General features: G+C 38.9%; 1 protein-coding gene across 5 annotated transcripts in view; it reads left to right on the top strand.

Annotated features, from left to right (window-relative positions):
- The window catches only part of HECTD4 (HECT domain E3 ubiquitin protein ligase 4), a 220,630-nt gene that overhangs the window by 127,746 nt on the left and 74,223 nt on the right, over positions 1–18,661 (top strand). For 3 of the 5 annotated variants that reach the window (XM_037816630.1, XM_037816629.1, XM_037816628.1), the window contains exons 14-29: positions 1,382–1,580; positions 3,712–3,858; positions 5,001–5,105; positions 6,027–6,190; positions 6,956–7,189; positions 8,199–8,391; positions 8,572–8,676; positions 9,156–9,244; positions 9,667–9,842; positions 11,587–11,722; positions 11,835–11,976; positions 12,080–12,246; positions 14,604–14,750; positions 15,408–15,592; positions 17,322–17,475; positions 18,337–18,617. In XM_037816630.1, the coding sequence (XP_037672558.1) occupies positions 1,382–1,580; positions 3,712–3,858; positions 5,001–5,105; positions 6,027–6,190; positions 6,956–7,189; positions 8,199–8,391; positions 8,572–8,676; positions 9,156–9,244; positions 9,667–9,842; positions 11,587–11,722; positions 11,835–11,976; positions 12,080–12,246; positions 14,604–14,750; positions 15,408–15,592; positions 17,322–17,475; positions 18,337–18,617 (2,624 nt within the window). The remainder of the gene's footprint in view (positions 1–1,381; positions 1,581–3,711; positions 3,859–5,000; positions 5,106–6,026; positions 6,191–6,955; positions 7,190–8,198; positions 8,392–8,571; positions 8,677–9,155; positions 9,245–9,666; positions 9,843–11,586; positions 11,723–11,834; positions 11,977–12,079; positions 12,247–14,603; positions 14,751–15,407; positions 15,593–17,321; positions 17,476–18,336; positions 18,618–18,661) is intronic. The other 2 variants (XM_037816632.1, XM_037816631.1) reach the window with 1 other exon arrangement.

Here is an 18,661-nt window from a genome sequence, read left to right as displayed (position 1 = left end):
CAGCTCTTCCACTCTTAGGTATTTATCCGAGAGAAAAGAAAGCATAAGTTCTTCAAAAACTTGTGCATGAATGTTCCTAACAGCTTTAATTACAACACCTCCAAACTGAAAACAACCTAAATGTCTATCAGGAGAATGGACAAATTGTGGTTTATCCATACGTGGAATCCTACTCAGCAGTGATAAGGAATGAACTATTGATATATACAACAACGCTAATGAATCTCTAAATACTTATGCTGAGTAAAAGAAGCCAGACCCCAAAAAGAATATATACCACATGATTCCATTTATATAAAACTCAAGAAAATGCAAACTAATCTCTAGTGACAGAAAGGAGATCACTGGTTGCCTGGGGCAATGAAGGGATTGCAGAGAAGAAGAAGGAAACTTCTGGGGGTAGTGGATATGTTCACTCTCCAGGTTGTGGTGATGGTTTCATGGGTGTGTACATATGTCAAAATTTACCACATTGTATGCTTTAAATATGTACAGTTTCTTATGTGATAATTATAGCTCCTTAAAGCTGTCTTGAAAAAAAACTGGCCAGAAGGGAAGGACATCCCAGGTTTCTCTAGAGCAGGGCTATACAATTGAACTTTGTGCGGTCATGGATATTTGTATCTGTGCTGTCTGTGTGGTCAGCCATAACCAGATTGTTACTGAACATTCGCAGTGTAGCTAGTGTGATTGAGGGATTGAATTTTTAATTTTATTTAATTTAAATTAATTTAAAATAGCTACATTTGCCTGGTGGCACACAGCTCTAGAAACTTTTCAAAGAGAGAAGCTGCAGAGATGAAAGAGAAGGAAAGAATTCTGCAACAGCTAAGTTTAGTTTTTCGGAGTTTGTATTTCACAGCCTTGAGCTCTGTGAAGTCCTCCAGAATTCAGATATCAAAGGTAAGAGAGGCCCTTTGAAGGCACCTTTCTACAGTGAAAAGTAGTTGTGTATACTAATGGGATTTTCAAATATTACATTTTATATATCAACAGAGGGAACTTTTACAGGGCACATCATGTGGGATTTGAAAAGTGACCAATCTTAAAGGAACTTTACAGTATCTTTTTTTTTTTTTTTTTTTTCCTGAGTAACTTGAAATGAGGGTTGGTTGGGTCCTCTCCTGGATATCATTTGGGCTTCTCCCTTGGAAAAAAGAGGGAAAATTGCAAATATAATGTCTAATGGCAAAAAGAAAAGATAAATATAGGGATTCTTTTTAATGTTTCTGATCACCACTGATACCAGGCATTTAAGAGCTGCAATGTTGTCATGCCGAGTGCTGTGGAAAATTTAAGTACAATTTCTTAATCTTTTTTAAGATTAAGTTTTTCTTCTCTTACTGGTAGGCTAAATCACTGTCTCTTTCTCTGGTTTTAGAATGCTAGAAGAGAAAGAAGAACCAGGCTTTCTCACTGGTTTAAAGATTCCTGCCCCATGGGCTGCCGGGAAGACTGTGGAAACAGTACACCCTGTCAGAGACAACTACAAATTTAAAGAAACAGTCCATATTCCTGGAGCTCGCTGCCTGTATCTCAGATTTGACAGCAGATGCTCATCACAATATGACTATGACAAGGTAAGCAAGAACTGGCTCATTATTGTTTCCACCTCTAATAAGCTGATTCTTTAGATGCTTCTTATTTTTCTTTGCTGCTGGTCACCATTCTTGACTTATTTCTACCTGCAGAGATCTCTCAGGAGAACATCCCTAAGTTAATGCCTGAAGGGTAGCGATTGAGGGAATTAAAGAGTCTAAGAATAGTGTTTTAAATGTTGAAAGTATACTTTTGTAAGCTTTCAACAAGCATAGCCCTCAGTCAAAGGGAATTTTCCTTTTTGTTCTGCTTATATCCTGCCTTCCCACTGTGCTTGGAGTTCTTGTAGTTGTGTGGTGTTCGTTCGTGCGGAAAGGTCTTTCTGCCCAGTTCTTGGGGCGTCTCATGTATCTCTTGGAGAGAAGGTAGCATTTTGGAAGGGTAACAGGTGAGCTAGGTTTTGGTTTATATTTATTTCATTTGTTTGTTCTTGTTTGCTATTGTCTCTGGGTCCACATAGATTTTTGAGGAAGAATAGTTTCCAATCCAATGTCTTAACAATTAAAAATAAAAGGAAGCGTCTTAAGGGTTGAAGTGTTTTCTTCTATTTATAATTTTTGGATTGTAAACAATTGTGTTTGGCTTATGAGGAAAGGCTAATGAAATTGGGAAATGTGACATGTGAAAGAAAAACTGGAGAATGTGAAATAGCTTTATACATAAAATCAACTTTTTAATGTAGGTTGTTAACTATCTGTTACACCTCTCTTCTGTGAACTGTGTAAGGGCAAATGGTCTTAAAACCCAATAGGGCTGATTTTTAGGTTAACAATAAAGGACTTCTTAACTGCACATAATGTGAGATGGTGAAACACATGACTGGGCAAGTTATAGAATTCTCTTCCACTTTATCTTTTAGGATAGTAAGGATTCCTTAAGGTCTGGAGGAGTTTAAGACTTACCCCCAAAACTTGCCTTAGCTGGAGGCAAGAGAATATAGAAGATGTTCTTTGGTGGGTCTTTCAAAAAATAGAGTTCCTGGCATCAGTCTACTGTATTTCATATCTCCTGGCATTAGTTATTCCCGTTTCTTAGATTCAAGTGAAATGAAATGACTATTTAAAGTAGAAATGGAAGCGATTGGCATTTTGGTTGGTGTCATTTTGTTTCTCCTTTAAGAACAGTGATTTGCATCTTCTGATGTACATTAACATACACCTGCAGGAGACATTAGTGTTAATGATGAAGCACAAAAAGGCTTACTACATGGATGAAAGTAACATTTATTTTTCCACAGTGGTCCCTGGCTGGTGCCAGCAAAAGGTCCAAAAGGGTAAGAAATGACAAAATGATAAACATCCAGAGTTAAAAGTTCAGCTTTTAGAATTGAACTTGGCTCTTAGGCACTCAGAGGAAGTCAGAGGGCACGTAAAGAGGCAAGATTTGGTATTTACAGAAGCCAGAGCTTTATTTTTCCTATGAAACTATTTGAAAGCCAAATGACCTGTAAATGTTTCTCCTACATATTGGGAAGTTGGTTGATTGGTTATGAATGACCTGCTTTTATTTAAGAACAGTATTGATACATGAAAACTGACCCAAGAAGGAGCAGCCCCTTTCTGGCCTAAATTTTTATAATTTTCTTTTTATACCCTTAAGCAACATTCTAAGACTATATGGCTTATTTTCAATTTGTTGCATTTTTTAAAAACCTCATTTATTCATTAATTTTTTTGGTGCTTTTACTTTGTTGTTATTAGATATAAACATCTTTCCATCTGTATTTGCTCATTTTATTAATTTCGGGGAGGACTTCAGGGAGCAAACTGTACCTGTTATTGATGCTCTATAGGCCATTAATCAGGATTAAAATAGCCATTTTTTAAAAAAGATATGTTTAGTAGCTGAGTATAACTATTTAATGTGAGGTCCCCAAGCCAATTGTAATGATATAAAAAATACGTCTTGTATTTTAATCATTGTTATTACTCTGTGAATGCCCTGTAAATACCAATGGCTGATTACATCCAGTCTGGTATCAATTGTGTCTAAAAAATAAGGAAATAGTAGTTATATTTTAATGACATCAGGGCCTGGTTATAAATGTATTTTTAAACAAATATTTTTTGCAAGCTTTTTATTTGTAGGTGTTGTTTTGTTTTTCTTTTACAGTCTAACAGTCTATTTTCTGTTTTGAAGTTGGTGATATATGCGGGGCCTAACACAAACAGTAGGAAGGTTGCTGAATATGGAGGCAATACCCTGGGATACGGCAGCCGTAGTGTCTTAGGAACTGGTTGGCCGAAAGACTTGGTGAAGGTATGGTATCCAGCCACAATCACTTCCCAGAAAAGAAAAACAAACTCTTCTGTTAGTCATGGGCCTGAGTGTTATCTTTAATTCCAGAAAAAAATTTGTCATAGGGGTTTTTGTTGAGGGGTAACTACCTTACCAGGCCTGTAAACTCAACTCACTTCTATTCTAAATGACCCTCCCTCCTTTCACTTAGAGGGTATCAGATGCTGTTGCCTCTAGCACTTGTATCTGTACCACAGGTTACTACATGGAGTGAGGTTGTCACAGCATTTTCTTCCTTGTCTGTTAGAAGGACTGCTACTTCTTCCAGCTTACTTCTTCTCCAGACTACCTTATGATGGGTAGCCTTAGAACCACAGGGCCATTGCAGTTTCGAAGTGTTGAATTAGTGTCGTCAAATGAATTTGGGCCTTTGGGGCAAAAATGATGATCCTTTCTCAAACTGATGAGATTTAGGCCATGCCTTGTAATTTGGGCCCTGGAGCTACCACACATCTGCCTAGAATATGAATATGAACTGAAATGCCCACTAAAACCTGAACACTTCTCTAAAATCTGTTCCCTGAGCCTTCATTTCATGTGTACCATACACTTTCTTTAATTCAGTCATAACACAAGTTACCTCCAGTGGTAGACTCGGCATCCAGATGCTGATCAGCGCCACACTTTTAATTGTTCTCTGGGTTACTGCATTTTGATCCTTACATATGGTGTTGGATATATATTATATAATACAGAACAAGTCTTTCAGCCCTCTGTCAGTGTACTTCAAGAGTACTGGCCATTTGCCTGCCTACTGACACAAGTGAGGTGATGAAGAGGAGAGGGGGTAGACAGAAGGAATAGGAACCCGAGGAATTTCTTGGAAATTATGTCCCAGATTTGATTAATCTTTACTCTGATCTTGCTGTTGGGCAGCTGTGGCCCATTTCACAGATGCCTAATACCAAACACTGCCTGGTCAGGAGAGACACCTTAAAGTTGTGTCTAAATGAGAGGGGGTGGAATGTGAATAAAAGAAATGAATGAGAAAAGGAATAAAATATTGTTGTGGTCCTTTTCAAAGCAAATCTCTGAAATTCATTGCTTTCTTGAAAATTGTTTGTCTTGTTTTTAAAGTGCATTTTCCCCCCTTAAATTTTAAGGTGGAAGGAGATACAGTCACCTTCTCCTTTGAAATGAGAAGTGGCCGTGAACACAACACTCCCGATAAAGCTATGTGGGGCTTTGCTTGCACAGTTCGCGCTCAGGTACTTGACTCTAACCACTGCTGGTGGCATAATGTACTTTCTCCTTTTTACCTCAGTTACATCCATCATACTTGCCTTGGCATCAGGGCAAAATATGAGCTGCTGTTTCATTCGTCTCTTCCATTTGGCAGTAATAAACCATTCTGTTTCTTTTATGGAATAAACACTAACTGTGGCCTAAAACCAGTTCAGCAGCACAGAAATAATCCATTGATAGGGACTCTTTCTTCAGAACCTGGCTAGGTGACCTGAGTCCAGCATCTTTCATAGGCTGAAGAAGACTGGAACACTTAATAGAAGTAAGCACTTGGATTCTGGGTTTTAAGAGTAGTAGGGGTTCTATTAACCCTCTGGTTACCTGATTTTGAAAGCTTATTTTATACTTGGAGGTTGCTTAAGTTTAACCAAGCTAAAACTCTCTAGATTGGAATTATCTGCTAGAATGTAAGCTCCATGAGGGCAGGGACCTTTGTTTTGTTCTCCAATGTAGCTCAGGTACCTAGAATAATGTCTGGTAGACAGTAGTAGTCAATAGCTACTGAATGAATTCAATGCAGTCATTGATGACATCTTAGTTCGAGCCCAGGATGGAGGTGACAAAATGAAATAGGAATTGGTACCTGGAACGGCACATCAGAGAGGAAGATGTCCAAAGAATCTGGGTTTCTTGCATGTGATTTTTGCCATTGCTAATATGGAGTCTTAATAGGCTATTCTCTCCCAGAATTTCCTTGGGACTTCACTCCAGTGCCTCCATCTAGTCATGATGTGGGTGCTATACATACAAGTGAACCCTGGCATGATACTTGCTGCTGCTCTGTGACACTTTGTGATTGGGAACGTTGCAATGTGGTGCAGCCAGGTTGAAGTGCTCTGCCCGCATGCACTGACCAGTGTGGTTTACCCCTGTCTACATTGTAGGAGTCTTCGGAGGATGTCTCAGGAGGCTTGCCCTTTCTGGTAGACCTGGCTTTAGGTCTGTCTGTGTTAGCTTGTTCCATGCTAAGAATCCTGTACAATGGACCAGAAATTACCAAAGAAGAAGAAGCCTGTCAGGAATTATTGCGGTCTAAACTTTTACAAAGGTAACAAATAGGCTGAAATTAAGCTGGTTTTGCTCACAAACAAAAAAGAACTTCAACTGTGCAAAACTGCTTTTAGTACACTTGGAGCTGATAGTACCTACTGCCTGACTCTCATGGGTGTCATGTCTAAGAAATAAGATGAGAATTATACCATGATGCCTTTTGGTCCTTACTTTACTTAATTTGAAATTGCAGCCTAGAACTTCATAAGCTTTTTCCCAACCCAAATATTTGTATAATTAGATTACAGAATTCATAAAGGATGGGGATAGATATGTGAAAAAGCCAGTATAGCAAAATGATTTTTGTGAACTGTGCAACACAAACAGTGAACCCTAAGTGTAACCATGGGCTATAGTTACTAGTACAATTTTAAAATGTGCTTTCATCAATTGTAACAAATGTACCACACCAACCAAGGTGTTAATATTAGGGTGGTATATGGGAACCCTATAAAACAAACAAACAAAAGTAGTTTATTGTAGAATCCAGGTAGTGAGTGTATGGGGGTTAAGCATGTAATTCTTTCAACTTTTCTGTGTATCTAAAAATTTTCATAATAAAATGTTGGGCAAAAGGCACATTCCCAAAATGCTCTCATATACTGCTCATTTTTTTGAACCTCTGGAGAAGATTTGGTGAATAAATAATTAACATCTAATCTGTTACTTCATACTTGTGCTAAATCTGCAGATTTTAAATAGCTTTCCAGTAAGCTCGGTAGGAAGAGTGAAGAGAGTGATGGCCTCTTTTCTCTTTGCTCAGGTGCCAGTGGCAGGTGGAGGCCAATGGCGTCATCTCCCCTGCCCTTACGCCAAGCCCCTCCCCCCTGCCTCTGACCATAGAAGAAGACAGAGAATTCACCTACCCCTGCGATGTCCTCGTGCCTCCAGTGGGAAACTACTTTGATCTGCCCCGGATCAGGCTGCCTCCAGGAATCATGATAAAGCTCAGGGAAATTTCTGGGCGTGCTAGACCTCAGTTTAGACCAAGTATAAAGTATGTCCGTGTCACCTTTTATTTTTCCAAATGAAAAAAAATTGAAGGGAGTGTATTTCTTCACATGGTCTACCAAATGAACCTTTAATTTTATGTTTACTTAATGAATGTGAGCCGAGTGCTGGAGAGCCCACCAGGTGATTTCTGAATCAGCAGTTCTCAGAACCTCACCCTCCAATCAGCAGCATTAGCAGTACCTGGAAGCTTGTTAGAAATGAAAATTCTTGGGCCATTTCACACATATTGAATCAGAAACTCTGGAATGGGGTCTGTAATCTGTGTTTTAACAAGTTTTCTGTGTGATTCTGATGTACACTAGAGTCCACAAGTTCTAGGTTTTTCTCAGGTGGTTTAACCTTCTGTAGTTGTCAGCCTCACCTTTGGTTTCTATAGAGTCTGGAGTCATTTCTGTATTTTTGATGCCTAGGGAGATGGTGAGAGGTCTTTAATCTAGAATGTGAATTTACAGTTATAAATGTTTTTGTGATATTCTTGCTTAAAGTCAAGTCAGTTTTGCAGGCCTCTTCTTTGCCTACAGAGGCAAGATTGGGCAACTGAGAAAGAAAAATTTAGAGAAATTTAAAATGAAAAGAATACAGAAACACTGTTTTCAGCCCAGTATCCAAATGCCCTAAATATACAAACCATAATAACACATGAAATTAATTAGTAGATAGTTGGCGCCGAAGATTTTTTTTTTTTTTTTGCCTTAGGCCTACTCTAGCTCCAGCAAGACTCTAGCTCAAAATATACAAATCACAGGAAATGAAGTCTCTTTAGTTTTAATTTTCAGCTTTGTCAGCCAACATCAACTTGATCAGTTAATTTACTAAATTATTGCCAGCTTGATGTGAGAGCCATCATAATATTCATACCTCTTACTCTGTTGTATTAAAGGTGCAGTGAATAATATATTTAAATCAAAGCCTACTTTTTTAAACCTGTAAAATGCAGTATTGGTAAGTTAAGAGCATGGCATACACCTGACTGGTTTCCATTGTAATCACAGGGAAGTGATTCAGCCAGACGTGATGGAGGAAATGGTGGTATCATGTGTTATTAAGCACTTGAACTTGGTTGATGCACTGCAGTCCCTAATAAATTTCCAGTATCAAGAAGAACATGCTGAGGAATATGATTTATTGTGTAAAATTATGGGTGAGACCTTTAAAAAACTCAATGCCATGGAGAGACAGCTGCAGGTAATTGAAAACTAAAATATTTAGTTTACTCTTTCCTGAAAATTTAAAGAAGCTTAAAACGTGGTCTGAATTTTTGTTTAATTATTATTACAACTAAAATTTCCAAATTCACAGATTACCCTTTTTTTTTTTTTTTTTGCATTTATTTACACTTTGTTTTCTTTTAATGTATCTGTTAAGAGTGTTGCAGAATTGGAACAGAAATGGCAAAGTGAGGTTGATGATGCCTTGCAGGGGAAACTGGAGAACAACATGCCTTTCTTTTATGATTACCATTTTAATGAGGTGAGCAAATTGTATGATTTATCATTGAAGCGTTGCTATTCATAGAGCAAAGGTATATATCATGTGTGTAGAAATAAAATAAGGTCATTTCCTAAAATGCTGTGTACCTGAAACAAAAATTGATTTGATTAACATGTCAGTAGCACAAATAACTACTTATTAAGTTGTTTTTATAACTGATTGTTTTATAATGCTTCTGTAATGCAGCATTATCAGATTTGCAATCATTCCTTAATGAAAAACAAAACAAAAAAAGATAAAATTATAAGTCTTCATGAAATCCCCAGAAAGTAGCCAAAGGCCATTTTTAATCATTAAAATATCAAATATTGACTTACAAATGTGCTTCAAGTATAGAAATGTGGACCAAAGGCAGTTTTTTCCCCCCTGAAATTTTCTGTTATTTGTAACACATTTACAGTAAAACTTGGTTTCTGCAGATCCTACATACCATCTTTTCTTGACTTTTCCTTCTTTAGAACAAAATGAAAGAACTAGAACTTTTGTGTTCAATGAAGGAAGTCTCCTTTGATGGAAATGATCTTGAAAACATGGTTCTGTCACTGAGGTTGGTGATGTCAACAACTCCCTAAGCTTACTAGTACTGCAGTGCCCAAAACATAGTGTGCAGATCTCATCTCTTAATAGATTTTTTTTTTTAATTTGAAGCAAATGTTCCAACTCACTAAACATTTTAGAGTTGGAACTCCTTTGGTAATTTGGAAGTGAAAAAAAGTAACCTTCAAAAGCCAGCATTTAAAAAAAAAAATGCTAGCATGTAGCCATTTGCAACTGGGAAAAAGGAAATAAAACTGGCCACAGTTTATAACACTGCCTTCTTTGGATGTGGAAGGGGGAGGGAAAAATGTTTATTAGGTTACTTTTGCTTAGTTTTCCCTCTTATCTGCTCACATCCTTTTAATTTAAAAAAAAAAAAATGGCTTTGGCAAACTAGAGAACGACTGAATGCACATTAGCCTTTCTTTATAGGGAGAAGTTCCTACAAGAAGTGAATTCTCTTATTCAGAAACCTTCACATCCCTTGGCTAAAACAAAGACGTTAGTGAAGAGCTTAATGAACCGAGCTGAGCTGTTGCTGCATGTCACCATTGCGGCCCAGTCTGGCCTCACGAGAAGCATCTCCGGGACACCTGCAGAAACACCAGGTACTGCTCAAAATAGGCCTGCAGAGGCTGCCGGCTCCAATGTACTAATAAATATGCATCAGCTGCTTAAAAACAAAAATTACTCTCAGGTCCTCCTAGAAAGGAAAAAAAAAAGGCAGTTTCAACCTTTTTCATTTTGCCTTTTATTTTTTCTGGTCAAGAAATATTTATTGTTAATTGAGTTCATGTGGCATTTTGTGAGTCAACATAGTCTGAGGCGGTGCTTACTTGTCTGTCTGGGTAAGTGTTTCTTGGGGACATTTAAGGAGCTGCATGACCTGGATTTTTATAATCCACTGTCCCTTATTTTTAGTTAAGGGCTTATCATTTTCATAGTAACACATATAGGTAGTCAACATTGTGAACCTTGTAACAAATCATTCTTTCCTCTTGAAGCTGAATTTGCATTCCATCTTTTGTAATTATGTGGAACCTTCTGAAATGAACTTTTGTGAATTAACTTTTTTCTGGTCACATTTTTAATTGTTAGCCTGAAAATGCATCTCTCATCTCAAGGAAGTCAGTAACTGCTCTTCTTTAAGACAGGATTCATAATGCTGGGCTTAGCCCACAAGTGCTAATTCTGAGCTGAGGGAATAAGCTGAATGAACATGTTCTTTTTTTTTTTTTTTTTTAATTCTGGTGACATATATACAACATAAAATTTCCTGTTATAGCCACTTTCAAGGATACAATTCAGTAGTATTAATTATATTTCATAAACTTGTTCTTAAGTGAAAGAGTTATCTAACCCCATTGCCTCATGAATGGTATCGAGAGAGCAAACTTCTTTCCATCCCTGCTGATTGCCCAGGGCTCCTCTGTCTTGGGGTGAAGAGTCCAGGATGACCCCCAGGTTTCTGACTCGAGTTAGAAACTCCCCGAGAACTTCAGGGGAAGGCATGGGCTTGGGTGAGAGATGTGTGCTGGGTGTGCGGGACAATCACGTGCCAAGATGGTCTGCCGCACCGCCTCCCTTGCCACATAAATCCTTGATTAATTGAAGGTCACGTACAAAGACTTAACTAAACTCACTCAGGCTGGTGATGCCTTCACAAGAGGCCTAGAGATAGCAACATCGTCAAAATTATAAACTCTTTAGATTGAAGCTCTGCCTAACCACTCTTAAGACAGATACAAAATGACCTCTTCACTTTCCCAGCATGTTCCTTTTTTTCTTAGCTGATCTTTGCATTTAGGTATTCTTTTATAAAACAATTATTACCTGGATAGGATTAAGGAATATAGATCCTAGGAAGGGCTGGTGTATACATTTACTCCCACCAACTATGATCAAAGCAGAGGTATTGCCAAATGATAATGTCAGTTAAATCCAAGATTAAAGGGAGACAAAAAAAGGATCTGGATTTTTTTTAATTAAGACATTTTTGCATCCAGAAATTACTTTCTTGTAATTTCTTATTTTTTATAATGTTTATCTTAAAGTGAAAATTAATAGGTTATTCATTTATATGACTTTTTCAACCTTTCTTTGAAAACAATTTAATAAAAAAGATTTTAATTTTTCAAGACAAAATAATTTTTAAACTAATATTTAGGGTTAAAAATTTGACCTAAAAATCACTGGTATGCTGTGCGAGCTGGGTTGGTGACTGACCTCTGATAGGAAGCAAAGATACACTTTGACTATTTGGAGTTATATGTTGGGTTTAGCTGTTTCTGTAACTCCTCACAAATTGGATAGCAGAAATGTTAGCCTTTTTATTATCGCTTTCTGTTCCAGCTTGTAAATCGGCTTCTGAAACAAAGGTGATCTCTCATGCTGTCCGGCAGCCTGTTTTTCTTCGCAGCATGTCGGCTCCTTCTGACCTGGAAATGATTGGTAATGAAGATTTGGAATTTACTAGAGCTAATCAAAGGTAAATGGCAGTGGCAAAGGTTGGATCTCACTTGTAGCTGAACTTACTCATTAAAACCAACCTCGAGTGTTTCCGGTTTCGCTGATGTAACGCGGTTTTGTTTGCCCCATAGGCGGCGTCATGTGACCAGCCACCGCAGCAGCTCCTTCACACTCCTGCAGTCGCTGGCCATCGAGGACAGCAGGGACAAGCCCACCTACAGCGTCCTGCTGGGGCAGCTGTTTGCTTTCATTGGCACCAACCCCGACCAAGCTGTAAGTCACATTTTGCCAAGTCCAGATGCCTACCTACCGCGTAACAGCAAAGTGGTCCTGTGGCAGTCAGAAGGAATCAGGCGTATTTCCTTATGCATTTCAGGTGTCCAGCAGCAGCTTTCTTTTAGCTGCACAGACCAGGTGGCGGCGGGGAAGCACTCGCAAGCAGGCCCTGGTGCACATGCGGGAGCTGCTGACGGCTGCCGTGCGCGTCGGGGGTGTGACACATCTTGTGGGTCCAGTGACTATGGTCCTTCAGGGAGGACCCAGGTCAGTGGATTCTATTAACTTATACTCTTGCCTGGAATGGACAAATGCCACCCCAAGGAGTATTCTGGGGGCTAAAGCATAGGTTGTGACATTTGCTAATATTTCCCCCCAAACATTATATTTTTATTTTTTAAAAGTGGTATGTCATTTTGCAAAAACCTAAGTGTCACAGAAAGTAAAAGTCTCTTTATTCACCTTGCCTTCCTAAATTCCACTCTTTTCATTAAGAGCTTTTTATGGCAACTGTACATACATAAAAGATATTTAATTCTCTTCCAGAACATAGGTTTGTATATGTGTGTACAATTTTTTTTTTTTTTACTTAAAGTCATATTATAAATGACCTTGTATAATCATGATTGTTTTATTCACTATATCCTGGATATCTGTTTTTTTCATGTCAATACATACAGACCTTCCTTATTGTTTTTAAGTCCTTCATAGATTTTCATTGTATAAGCTAGTTATATTTTCATTTTATGTATTTCATCCCCTACTAATGGACATGTAGATTATTTCTTTTTGGCTTTTTTTTTGTCTGTCTGTTTTTGCATTAACAACAATGCTGAAGTCACCATCCTTTTACCTATATATTGTATACCTTTGTGATTTTTACTGTATCCATTTCTAAAAACATAATTGTAGATGCTAACTTCAAAGAAGGTTTGTACCACAGGACTGTACAACGAACAGGGAACCCTAATGTAAACTATGGACTATAGTTAGTACTTAAATTATAATAACATTCTCTCATCCATTGAAACAAAGGTACCACACCAATGCAAAATGTTATTAATGGGGGTGGGTGTATGAGAAGTGTGTATTGGCTACGTGATTTTTCTGTAAACTACAACTTCTCTAATAAAAACAAAACAGAACAAAAAGGAAGGTTTAAACTTAATTGTGAGGAGTTTTTCAATACTATTTCCCTGCTGGAATTCAAAGATCTTCAGGCAGAAAAAGAAAAGGCATTTCTATACAAGTCCTGGATTGGGACTGGGGACTGCTATTCTTTGAGTAATTCTAGCCAAGCAGAGGGTCAGGGCTAGAGGGAAATGTGTTAAATAAGACCTAAAGTGAATATCTTGAGAAATTTCTGTGTGAATCAGGAGAGGCCAGGTTATGCTTAGGAAAAACAAACAGCTCCCAAATCTCAGCAGCTTAAAACAACAAAAATTAAGTTTGCACCCATGCTCTTTGTCCATTGTAAATCTCTCCTGGTTCTTGGTAATCACTCTGGAACCCAGGACAAGGAGGACACCACCATCTCAAGCTGCCTGGCAACTTATCAGAGGGAAAAAGCTCTGGCTTACTGGCCAGAACTGGTCACATACCCATCCAACCCTGACGGGCTGGGAGATGGAAACCTCCCATGTGCCCAGAAGGAAATACTTGGTGAGTAACACTGATGAATACCACAGCTTATTTCCAACATAATTTCTACTTAACACTGGCAACAGTGTTCCTCCTGTCTCCCCCAGTATTAATGTAATTTATAGAAAGTTTTGAAAAAATGCAGAAAATCCCAAAGAATAAAATTAAAATCCCCTGTATACCCACTGTCTTAAGATAATGCCTATAACCTTTTAGTACATTTTTTTATCTTTGTTTTAACCATAGATATCTCCTATAACAGTTTTAATTGTTGCATAACTACTGCATCATGTTCCTAAACCTTTATTTTTAAACCTTAAGTTAGTTTTTTTATCTATTTTATTATAAATAACATTATGTTGCATATGTTTGTAGACAATAACTCCTGATAGTTTTCATTGCTTACTAATATTAATTACTATAGAATCTGCCCCATGTTGGGTTTTTACATCGGGGAAATCTTATTTCAAATCAAGTAGGATCTTATTGAAGTGTGAACTTGAAAAGGTACTTAGCTAATCTATTTGGGCATTGGTTTTCCCTTTAGTAATATTTCATTTACAGTATTTCATGTATGAAATATTATAGATGTGTCTCACATAATAGGCATCATTTTCAATTAAGTTTGGGAAATGTTGGATACCAGTTTCCTGCTCTTGGAGAAGCTGTGGGCCTGAGCATTATTAAAGGCTCTGAGGAGTCTTGCAGGGGATATAATTTAACGTTACCTAACCCAGGATTTCCCAGAGTCTTCTTGAACGTGGACTGTTGTCTGTAACACACACCTAGAAATCCTACACAGCAGTCTTCTTCATGGTCCTGCAGTTGGGGAAACACTGAGCTTGATGATCTCCCAACATCTCTTCAGTTCTGGATTCATCCAGGCACTTTTGGTTTCTCAGAGAAACTCTTCTGCCATCAGAGTCACCGTCACTCTTCTTGACATGGTTCAGGAAACCTGAGCTTTGATTTCTGTTTCATAGAATTGAAGAACTAACCTGTGGTGGGATGGTTGAGCAGGTCCAGGAAGCCTTTGGAGAAACCATGACCTCCGTTGTGTCCTTGTGTGCTCGTTACCCTATTGCTTGTGCAAATAGCATTGGCCTCTTATGTACAATACCTTATACCAGGTAAGCAAGGAAATGCCTTTTATTGTATGTGAACTCTACCACAATGAAGTTCATTACATAAAAAATATTTTTTAATTAAAATATTAGATTTTTTGCCATGATTATCCACTATCACTCTGACTAAACAAGCTTCCCTACTGACAGACACCTAAAGTTCCTATGTAAATTCTTTTATTATTGAGTTCTTATGTAGTCAGATATAGCCATTCAGGGTTACACTGCATTGTAAAGATGGGGATGTTTGAGGGAAAATTAAAGTTCCCTAGGAAATTGCTTACATATTCAGTAAAGTATTTTTGCATATACACATTTATACCCTCTCTTAGATCAGTTAATAGCTTGAAATGTCAAGCACTCATAGACTCATCCTTCAAATCCCCTTACAATAAAATATATAATTTTTTCCATTATGGCGCTCTTTAGTTGATTCCATTGATTTTTATTTTGGTGTTTTCTGTGAACAAACTGGCATTTAAGATCCCTTATTTCTGAAGGGAATCATCATCATGAAAAAAAAACCGCTTTTATGTTTAATTCCGCTGTTGTAGACAAAGAATCACATTGACCTGTTTTATGCCCCTTTCATGACCTGAATCTTAAGTGAGAGTTTCCTGAGAGCTGGTCAGTTGTATTTATTGCCCTTTCCCTCCTGCCCAGGAGTGAAGAGAAGTGCCTGGTACGCAGTGGCCTTGTTCAGCTCATGGATCGACTGTGTAGTCTGAGCAGTCAGACCGAGTCGAGCTCCAGTGAGAAACAAACCAAGAAGCAGAAGGTGGCCACCATGGCCTGGGCAGCCTTCCAGGTGCTGGCCAACCGCTGTGTGGAGTGGGAGAAAGAAGAAGGTAAAAATGTAGAGCACATTGATTCCTTCTATTGAGTTGTTTGCTTATTAAGCTTGTGCACTGGATGGGAGAAAGGAAGGCTAAATTAAATCAAGAACCAAATGAATGCAACCAGTTAATGATTTCATGGGAGCCTTTTCATCAGTGTGTTTCTGTGAAAAATTTATAGCTACACTATGATGTTAAACAATGTCCTGCATCCTGGAGCAGGACAGTAACCCCAAAACATTGAGAAGATATTTTTTCATTTCTTTGTTGTTGACACTGCTAACAGTCTCCAAATAAATATTTTTATGAAATGATATTTCAGTTCCATTTTCAAGGTGGTGTTCCCAATTGTATTTTCAGTTGCCGATACAATTTAAAAGTAAACTCAAAAGATAATTTGCCCCTAATATCCCAGGTCTGGGTATATAGTTTATTTACCTGCTTATTCATTCAACATTTATGCATATTAATGTCTTGAGAGCCTGTTATACGCCATGCAGAACATGAATAAGACACTGTTCCTCCCTTTGAGAAAAATGGTCCAGTGGAAAGAGACCCATGAAAAAATAATTGCAGTGTCAACAGTGCCATAATTGTGCAAAGTGCTGTGGGAGCCTAGCAGGGTCCTGTACCAGGGGTCAGGCAGAGCTTCCCAGAAAAGGTGACGTGTGAGTTACTCTTGAAGGACGAAGAGGGCTTCCAGCCAAAACAAGCAGGGTGAATAGGCTCAGGGATCCAAAAGAGCTTGGGAAGTTCAGGAAGGAGCAAATAATTTTTTGTGGCTTTTACAAGATATGCTGGGGAGCCCTGAAACTACAGTGTAGTTGGAAAGATCTGGAAAAGTCTTTTATTGTGTTTGAGGAGAGGTAGGGTATGAGTTAAAAATCAAAATATTTCATCACCAGTAAAATGATAATTCTTCCATGTCAATCAAAGAATGTCCCTTTGTTACTTATGGATTAATTATATTCAGTTTTAATTAAGAATAATGTCTCCCTTCAGCATTTAATGCTTTTGTCAAGTAACTATTACCTTTTTTAGGTACAGATCTTATCTAACAAAGAGGCACTAATTAGGTAGTTGTGCTAGTTTGCTAATGCTGCAGAATGCAAAACACCAGAGATGGATAGGCTTTTATAAAACGGGGGTTTATTTCACTACACAGTTACAGTCTTAAGGCCACAAAGCATCCAAGGTAACACATCAGCAATCGGGTACTCTCACCGGAGGATGGCCAGTGGCCTCCGGAAAACCTCTGTTAGCTAGGAAGGCAGCTGGCATCTGCTCCAAAGCTCCGGCCTCAAAACGGCTTTCTCCCAGGACGTTCCTCTCTAGCAAGCTTGCTCCTCTTCAAAACATCACTCCCAGTTGCACTCTCTTTCCTCTTTGAGTCAGCTCATTTATATAGCTCCACCGATCAAGGCCCACCCCGAATGGGTGGGGCCACGCCTCCATGGGAACATCTCATCAAAATTATCACCGACAGCTGGGTGGGGCACACTCCAAGCAAATCCAACCAGCACCCAAGGGTCTGCCCCACACAAGACCACAAAGATAATGGCATTTGGGGGACACAATACATTCAAACCGGCACAGTAGTTAAGAAAATACTGAGCAAGATAAGGAAAAATGAGGCAAGGAGAGGGCTTTACTACAGGGAGACCAAGAGAGGACTCACCACACACGCAAGCCGTGGCTTCCTGGATTTTTCCCTGTGCTTTCTCTTTCTTTAACTCTGAAGGTGGCTCCACCGAGGCCGTGCACTCCGGTTTGGCCCGCCAGGTTTCCAGCCTTCTCACTAACCATCTTGCCCGCGCGACCGAGTGCTGTGGCAACCAGGCTGCTGGGAACGATGCGCTCCAGGATGTCCTCAGTCTTCTGAATGATCTCTCGAGGTCTGGGGGAGCCAGCCCCAAGCTGTGGGAAGGGCTGTTGCAGTGCCTTTGGTGGTGGTTGTTTTCTGAAATATCTGGGTTACTAGGCTGTTTTGACATACTCCTGCCTCAGAAAAATGATAGAGAATAAGGTCATTGAAATGTTGTATTTGGTTCTAAAATGTGAGGCTTATTTAGGTGAGGATCTATCATAAAAGAGCATGTCATCATTTGCTTTTTGGTAACCAAAAATCCTCATCTCCGTTATAGCAAGATGAAAGAATAATCCTTCACAGCCTGTAATTAGCTTGCTTTCTTATGCTTTAAAAGAAAACATCCTGTGGTGGTTTAATACCATTATGGATGAGCCGTGAGACTCACGAAAGGTTGAGCCGCATAAAACAGTTGGGTGTTTCTTGCCTCTGCTGGACTGGATGTTTTCTTCTTCGTGAAATGGAACAAGTTGGATCAGCTGTGGCAGCTCCCTGAATATTGAGGCCTATATAACACTGTCTAATATCTTTGGTCTTCAAATGCTCATTGCAAAAGGAATCAAAGACTAAAACTGGAAAGCTCCTGATTTGAGTTTCTAAGTCTTAGGGCTTGGAGAATCACACTGAATTATAGGATCTCAATTAAGTAAATGTCAGAGATGAGAAAATATTCAAGAATCTTTTTTAAAAAGTATTATTGGTCAATAACATGTTCTCATTGATGTTTACAACCTTAATTCTCTTTTAGAAAAACAGTGCCAAATCCATGTCTTCCTCCTGAAATCTGATTTCATCAGTTTGTTTAACCTCATCTAGGGGAGCTCTTGCTTCTGAATTTCTATCCATCAAAATTCCTATTGTTGATTACCTTTTCTTCCTTCTTTTACAGGAGTCACATAGGTAAAGCAATCCTGAGCCAGCCAGCTTGTGTGTCCAAGCTCCTCTCCCTGCTGCTTGACCAGCGCCCTTCTCCAAAGCTGGTCCTTATCATTCTCCAGCTGTGCCGGGCGGCACTCCCACTGATGAGCGTGGAAGACTGTGGAAACGTGGAGCTCCCGCCCTGGAGCTACTCTGTTCCCTCCCTAAACAGTGAGCAGGAGGATCCCAGCGACCCGGCTTCCAAGATCGCGTCATTGCTTTTGGCAAAGCTGGCGGATTACGTGGTCCCAGGTAAGGAGCTCCTGAAAGAGAGAATGGCACTTCCTGTGGACTGT

Source organism: Choloepus didactylus, chromosome 23 (assembly GCF_015220235.1).
Source record: "Choloepus didactylus isolate mChoDid1 chromosome 23, mChoDid1.pri, whole genome shotgun sequence".
Taxonomy (NCBI): domain Eukaryota; kingdom Metazoa; phylum Chordata; class Mammalia; order Pilosa; family Megalonychidae; genus Choloepus; species Choloepus didactylus.
The sequence above is the reverse complement of the archived record's forward strand: the minus strand, read 5'-3'. Positions and strand labels throughout refer to the sequence as shown.